At 42.5% G+C, this 7,634-nt stretch overlaps 1 protein-coding gene across 1 annotated transcript; it reads left to right on the plus strand.

Moving 5' to 3' along the window:
• Positions 1-742: 742 nt before the first annotated feature.
• On the plus strand, positions 743-6,681 carry IGFBP1 (insulin like growth factor binding protein 1). Its single transcript, XM_058033403.1, is given in 5 exon segments — positions 743-781; positions 783-1,203; positions 2,840-3,018; positions 4,551-4,676; positions 5,832-6,681. Coding segments are annotated over 5 exon segments (885 nt in total). The 5' UTR covers positions 743-754; the 3' UTR covers positions 5,964-6,681.
• Positions 6,682-7,634: the final 953 nt, after the last annotated feature.

A 7,634-nucleotide genomic window follows, 5' to 3' on the forward strand; every position in this document is an offset into this window, starting at 1 on the left:
AGGACAGACAGAAAAGCAGGTATCTAGTTTATTTTTAATGGTTTGACAAAATACTGGTTTCCCTGAAGTGCATGTTTTGAGGACTGATCCTTCTCTCACCCCAGGAGCAAAACTGAGCCCAGGCACACGAGATCCTGCTTCAGCTGCACAGCCACCCCCAGAGGTTAATGCAAGGAGTCCTACATGCGTATGTGCAGTAGTTACAAGATCCTGATGGCTTTATTACCCTTGAGGCCTCCTCTTCGGTATGTCAGTTTACTCCTAACCTGCAGCCACATGACGAAAATTAAACAAGGGTTTGTTGCATTTGCTGCTGTGGAAATATGAATTCAGTGCTTCAGTTTCAATGGAATTTCCCTCCTCCCCCCACCACTCCCCCCTTGTTTTTTGAACATTTACATTTTTATGAAAAGTCAAGAACAGGAGACATTTGCAACAAGCAGAAAGGGAGGGGATAGCCCCCACTTATCCATTCCCTTCTGCCAATTCTCTCTCCAGTCCCCACCACATTTTTCCTCGTTAACTGTGTTGGGGCAAAGAGGTGGGAGTGAGGGAATAAAAGCATTCCTGTATGTCTGGAGGAAAGAAAATAGATAAAAGAGGAAAGTGAAAGGGGAGGGGAACAGCGGCCTGGGACTTGAACGGCCAGTGAAACGACGCTTCTCTGGCCCCCCTGTTCAGATAATAATTAACTCGGGGTTAAAGATTAATACTCAGGCAAAGCATAAATGTATAAGTGGCCCAGGCAAGCCGAATGTACGTGAGGTGCCTCCTGCTCTCCAGGCCGCCCAGCTGCCCTCGCCCGGCCCCTGCTCAGCGGCATGAGTGGCCCGCAGTGCGCGCTGTGCCGCGGCTGGCTCCGGGCGCTGCTGCTCCGGGCGCTGCTGCTGCTGCAGGCCGCCCGCCTCGCCCGCGGCGCGCAGCCCGTGCTCTGCGCCCCCTGCACCCCGGAGAGGCTCGCTCTGTGCCCGCCCGTCCCGCCCGACTGCCCGGAGGCTGCTCGGCAGCCGGGCTGCGGCTGCTGTCAGATCTGCGCTCTCGGGCCGGGGCAGCCCTGTGGGGTCTACACCACCCGCTGCCGCCTGGGACTCCGCTGCCGCATCCCTGCAGGGGAGTCCCGGCCGCTCTCCGCCCTCATCCAGGGGCACGGGACGTGCTTGCCCGCCAGCGAGGCCGAAGAGATGCGTACAGAAGAGCGGGCAGGTACCGCGCCATCGCGTCCCCTCACGGGCCCGGTCGGGAGCTGCGGGCACGGCCCTCGCCGAGGGCGGCCGGAGGAATTGGCAGGCGCGACGCGGGCTAGGGGAGCCAGAAGCTGGGAATAATGAGCGAAGTTAGGGAGGCGTCTGAAATATAGGGAGGCTGGAATGCACTTTCCAGGGAAACGTGCTCTGACCTGTTCCAGCTGAGATGCATCCTGGTGCCGTGCCTAAGATGTTCGCAACAGGCTAGTACCCTACAATCTGAAAACATGAAAACCCTAAAGCATAATGATGGAACAATGAAGAACAACTACAATAAAGTATCTGGGAGGCTGCACACAATTTTTCTTTAGTAGCAGACAGTAGCTGGAGTAGGACAAATGTTTTATAGGCTTTAGTTATGTCCATCTGTAAAAGTCATGACAGAGAATGAAAAGGCTTTGTGCCTGGGAGTAAAATGTACCTTGAGCAATGGAGTGCTAGCCAGATTATCTTGAGGCAAAAAGGCATCTCAAGCATCTTAGACTCTATGATGGGCAGGAACTTCTTCAGTGTTATTTTAGTATTTTTCAATTTATTATTATTATTATAATGATGATTGTTATTATTATTATTTTCATCATCACTACTGCTATGTCTATGAAGTAGTTATTAGTGTAACTCGGTAGCATTACAAAAATAATCATCATTGACTCAAAATAACAATAGCCATTAGTAGAAGTAAGTGGAGTTTCTCTCGTAGTTGAGGGGGTGGGGAAGGCAGAGAACAGTGACCAAATTGAGTATTTAATCTACCTGCATTATATTTGATTTGATTTTTCCAGAGTTTGCTAGCTTCATTCCTCCCTTACTTTCTTTCTTCCTTTCCTTTCTTCCTCAATTTCTCACCTTCATTTTTTCTTGAACATTTTCAATCTATTGCCTGTTTACAGCCTTGATCCAGCAAGTAATTTAGATACATAAAAATTTTATCCTATGATGAATCACCTGCAATTGCAAAGAGCTTCTCTTGCTTTCAGTGGAAGAGTTCACACATGCTGATTTAGGCACTGGTATGAAGGCCATGATCAGGCAGAAACAAATATTTTCTGCCGGTTCTTTGCTATTTGGTCTACTGCAGGTCAGCAGGAGCTACTTCTGGCCCCTGTGAATTGCTACCCCTTCTTATTTATGAGGCAAGAGCACAGTACAGGATACCATGGGATGAGTCTTGACCATTTCCTTTCATGAATAAAACCAGAAGTACATCACGCTGACAAAAATCTAAATTCATTACAAGTTTAACATCAATTTTTTCTCATTTAGCCAAGTTTCTACAACCCACTGTAGTTGAGAAGGTTTTTTTTGCTTCTAACAGATGGGCTGCAACTTCATCTTTGGGATTCAAGTAATTTTGAAGGATCATAAAATAACCAACTTGTTAGAGAATAGCTGCTGAGCCCTTCTATGAATTTATAATCTAAGTATAATTTGCCATGCTGCACATGTAATTTATTCCTACAGGATCTACTGTAATGGATGTCTTAGATATTACTTTTTCTTTTCTTTTTGTTGATCTTTCTTTTCACCTTTTTAAACTTTGAGAAATAAGTGCCAAATTTCACTGAAGATGTTTACTTTAATATCATCACTTCTAGATTCTATAGAACCTGATGATATGCCTCTGGAAAGCACTGAAATAACACAGGATCAGCTGCTGAACTATCAGTTGATGTTTCCCATAGGCCAGGATAAATCAATTCCCTGGAATTCCATCACTGCGTATGAAAACATGAAAGCAAAGAGAATATCTGAACTCAAGAAATGGAAAGAGCAGGTGGGTTTTCTTTGTAAAACTTTTAGAGACCATTTCCATAGAGCCTTGCAAAATGTCTGGAGACAAAATGACAAAATGTCTGGAGCCATAATAACATGTGTGCATCAGGTGTGTCCTAAACAGACTTCATGCAGAGGCTGAATGTTTCACCATATTTACAATCAGATTATAACCTGCCCCCTTAATTTGCAAGAACCTATATTAAATTCTTGGACTCCTTTTTAGTTTTAGTTAAGAAAAGGCATTTTTCACTGGTCCAACACGCAGCAAAATAAAAGGGAGTCCTATGAAGTTATTGATGAAACATCAATGCAAAACAAAATGTGATTCACTCTGACCACAAGGAAACACTATGAAGTGTATTCATGTAGAAAGAAAAAAACCTCAACAATTAAAGTGGGGCTCGACACTGCAAAATCCTACTGGGTAATGAGAATGCACGGCCTTTGCAAGCAGGTTTGTGTTCCACTTGAGAGCACCAGAGAACCATGGTTAGACAGGTCCCAGGCGGCAGCCGCACCCCTGCATTATGGAGCTGGGTTAGTTGGGCTGCACAGAAGCTTTGGTTCGTAATGGTCACTGACAAATTGGAAAAGAAAAAGAAAACATATACTAATCACCACCCTACCTCAGGAAGCCTCATTCCATATCCAGAACAGGACTTAATCATTGATTGAGTTTAAATATGTATATGTGCTGTTAGTGGCAATTCTGATTTTTAGGGCTTCTGCTTTTCTCACCCTGAGCCACAGATAAACCCACAGACTGGAATATGACAGCTTATATGAGGGGCTAACATGGGAGGTTTTGCAAAAGCAGAGTTTATGGTTTCACTCAGAAGTAGAAATATTTATTCAATTACTTTTCCTTTCTTGTACTGATTCAAATGTGTTAGGTACTATTGATGTACAGAAATTGTGACTTTGAAAAAGAGTGCCAGCAAATTGTGAAAACAGTGAATATTGCAAACAGTTCTTCATTCCCAGTTCCAAGAACTTTGGGGTTTGGTCCCAGAGCTATAGAATGGCTCCATGTTGCTTTGGTAACGGTTCTGTCCTGTACAAAAGATAAAAAACGTTCAGATGTTTGTTCTTGCACCATCTCTGTATGTCTCGTACCTATCTTTCATATATCAACACAGCACGAGCCATGGCAACCTGGAAAACGTGACCAATCTCATGTACCAGTCTTCTAACTTCCACCTCCCTGTAAGAGGAGAGATTGTATCCTCTAAGCAGTAATGTGTTTACTTAGTACAGGTTAAACGTTCGTGAGTGGCAATTTAAGGACTAAAATCTCCATGTTTATAGAACAGAAAAAACCTCAAAGAATAAAAACAAAGGTCTGAATGCAACACCAGAGTTTTCTGGGTGTGCTTCTACTGAAAAAAAGAAAAACTACATGCAAAATAGTCCAGTGTAGACTTTTTGCCTAATAAGTATTTTCAGCTTTTTACTGTCTATATTCTAATCACCTTTTATATAGCTGATGTACTTGTGATTTTGGTATTCACTATCCTGGTATTCTTGCAGAGTCCTTGTCAGAAGGAGCTTTACAGATCCCTGTATAAACTGGTGAAGGCTCAGAGAAGCAGAGGGGAGATTTACAAATTTTACTTGCCCAACTGCAACAGGAATGGATTTTACCACAGCAAACAGGTGTGTGCCTTTTCTCTGCTCACAGCAGTGCTGTGACTAGCCTGATATAGCCAACCCTTTCACAGCCCTCTGCTCCCAAACTCACAAGTTTGCAGCAGGTTGTGAAAACAGGGATACTTAGAGCAGATGGTTTGTCCTTCTCTTCAAGATAAGCTGCATGCTAGTGGCTGTCAGCAATAGAGGCAAAAGTCTTTTCCCTTCACAAAGGAGGTGTACTCAAAGCCTTTTCCAAAATATTTTAAGCCTATCTGCTCCCATGTACCTGATTTGTTAGCATTCATTCAGTTGGCATTAATTCATAAGATCTGCCATACTACCTGCCAAAACCCATTGAATATACAATAATCACTATGTAAAAAGAGGGCTCTCAGCTCACAGGCAGCAGAAAACCTGCACAGGCAGTGGAAAAAAAAAAAACTCTTTAGAGAAAAATTAACCTTCTGAAAGCCTAACAAAAATACTGATTTGTGCTGCCTCTGGATTAGGTTATTTGCTCATTTCCATTATACCCTCAAAAAAATCTTTTGCAAGTTACAGTGAGAGTAATCTGCAAAACTAACTAAAGCTCCAAACCTCAATCCACACCCTGTAACCACAGGTCATGCACACAAATTTAGTAGGTCTGCATAATTGTGTGTCACCAGGACTCCTTGGTTTTGGGCATAGCATCACGGTGTGACTCACAAACACTGTGACCTGGGATCTAATCAAGCACGAACAGAAACCGATTTAAGCCCCTCCTCAAGAAAAAAAACCCAAAACACATCACCTTTTTTGTCTTCTTGTGTGAAGAGACAGAAAGTTCAATCACTGCTCTCACCCTATGAGATGGTATATTCTGCCATCCTTCATTTCTCACACTGGCGCTGGGAGATACTGCTTTTTTTGCTGCTGTTCACCAAGGGCTGGACAGTTTTAAATCTGAAGTTGCTCTTGTGATAGCTGAGCTTAGGTCTTGGTTCCCTAACCAAGTGTGTTGTTTAGAGGCTCTGCAGACTCTGCAGAATGCAGGCTCTGCATTCAAAACAAGACTATGCATGGCAGGTCCCCGTCTTCTGGTCCTAATTGTGTCCATCACCTCTACTGGCAGTACCTCTCAGGTAATCTTACAGTTACTTATTGTGTTTGGTTTTTTTTTTGCTAATACTATTCTAGTGTGAAACTTTGCTGAATGGAGAGTCTGCTGAATGCTGGTGTGTCTATCCAAAAAACGGCAGAAGAATTCCCGGATCTCCAGCAATTAAAGGAGACCCAGAATGCCAACAGTATCTCAGCTCACAAGAGTAAAACTAAACCCCGAGGTTTTTCACACCAGGTTTTCTGAGGGGCCTGATGTAGTCAGGAACCATTCCAGTCAGGAGCCATTTCACTAAGGTAGTCTTGTGCACCTGATTTTGAGTGTATGAGTAACCCCATAAAGTAACATTTTTACTGCCCTGAGATTGCCTACATGTTTAAGTGACAAATGTGAGCTACTTCAAGATCAAATCCTATAATCTTGTATATTTGGTTTGTATAATATTATATATACTCTTATATGTAAAGCTGATGAATTATTTATTTCACACTGCATGTATTTTTGTCTCTATGTGTTGTTACTAATTTAAATTCTCAAACACTTCATAACTTTATATTTAAATACTTAATATTTTTGTGCTTAAATGTTGGAAGAATGCTGCAACTTAAGCATTCAAATGGCATAGCTATTGGAAAAAATGGCTTGTAAACTTGCATTTTTATACTACATATTTATAGATGTAAAACTGAATTTTTAAAACTAGATTTCAGTAGAAAGCATGCTTAGAAACTTATTTAAAACATGTTTTGTGAACATATTATGTTACTTTTGCACCTCTGTTTCAATGCCAGTCTGTTTCTTAAAAAATAAATATTATATACCGAAGCTCCTGATGGGACAGTATTTGTATATTTTTTAAACATATGCACTGGATAAATGGCAAAACACAATATGATATTCTGCACCACCTTTGACGATGTAAGTCGTTCACAATGTTGACAATATTATTTAAAATGAGCTTGAGCTATTAAAAGTCTTCTGCTCTGCCCTTGTCTCTTATTTTCTGCTTGTTTCCCTTTAACAGTCTGACCTCAGCAGGAAAACAGGCAAAATCTGCCTCTTGCATGCCATGCTCCTTTTACATTCAATGAGTTTTCTTCTTTTGGTCTCCCTGCCCCATTGCCCTAGTCCTTTCCTCTCCAGTCCCAGCTGTGCCATGCAAGCCTCTGTCTTGGGCAAAACAGCTGCCTCCAAGGGAAGTTATTAAAAGATTTTCTAGAGAGGAAATTTGAATGCCTTTCTCCACTCAAATGCCCAAGGCAGCAGTATTAGTACATTTACAAGATAACATCAAGACTAGAAAGAGCCATTTCCTGCACATAAATCAGAAGTTATAAAAAGGAGGCTGGGAAAAAAACAGCCTCACACTTTTTTCTGAAAGCAGAGAAGAGGATGCTCCTGGCTTGGGGTACAGTCCATTTTCCTCCCCTACATGTTCCTTTGACTTAGCGATTGCAGAGAACAAGAGAATGCAAGTGACTTCCATTCTGGCTTCAAGTTGATTTTGTCCATGGCGAAATGGGTGTGGGACTAAGCAAGTCACACAGGGAAAACAGTATGCACCAGCCCTTCCTATGAAAACAGCCGGGGAGGATAGCGATAACATTTTCTAAGAGTCTGGCAGAAGTGAAAGCCTAAAATTCTCCTGCCATTTGTTGGCACAAACTGAGTTTTAAATGGGAGAGGGAAGCTGCTTGTTGAAACTGCAAAGTGAAAGCGTGATCTCTGCTCTCCCTGTCACGTTTCTGTGGCTTCAGACATTGCACTTGCTGACTGTGTTGTATCTGCATGACAGTGTCTGCCAATCCAATGAGGGTCTATTAAACCGCTCTAGATGTAAAAGTGTGGATATAGTACTGACCTCCTTTGTGAAGTCTTTT

This window comes from Melospiza georgiana, chromosome 1 (assembly GCF_028018845.1).
Source record: "Melospiza georgiana isolate bMelGeo1 chromosome 1, bMelGeo1.pri, whole genome shotgun sequence".
NCBI classification, from domain to species: domain Eukaryota; kingdom Metazoa; phylum Chordata; class Aves; order Passeriformes; family Passerellidae; genus Melospiza; species Melospiza georgiana.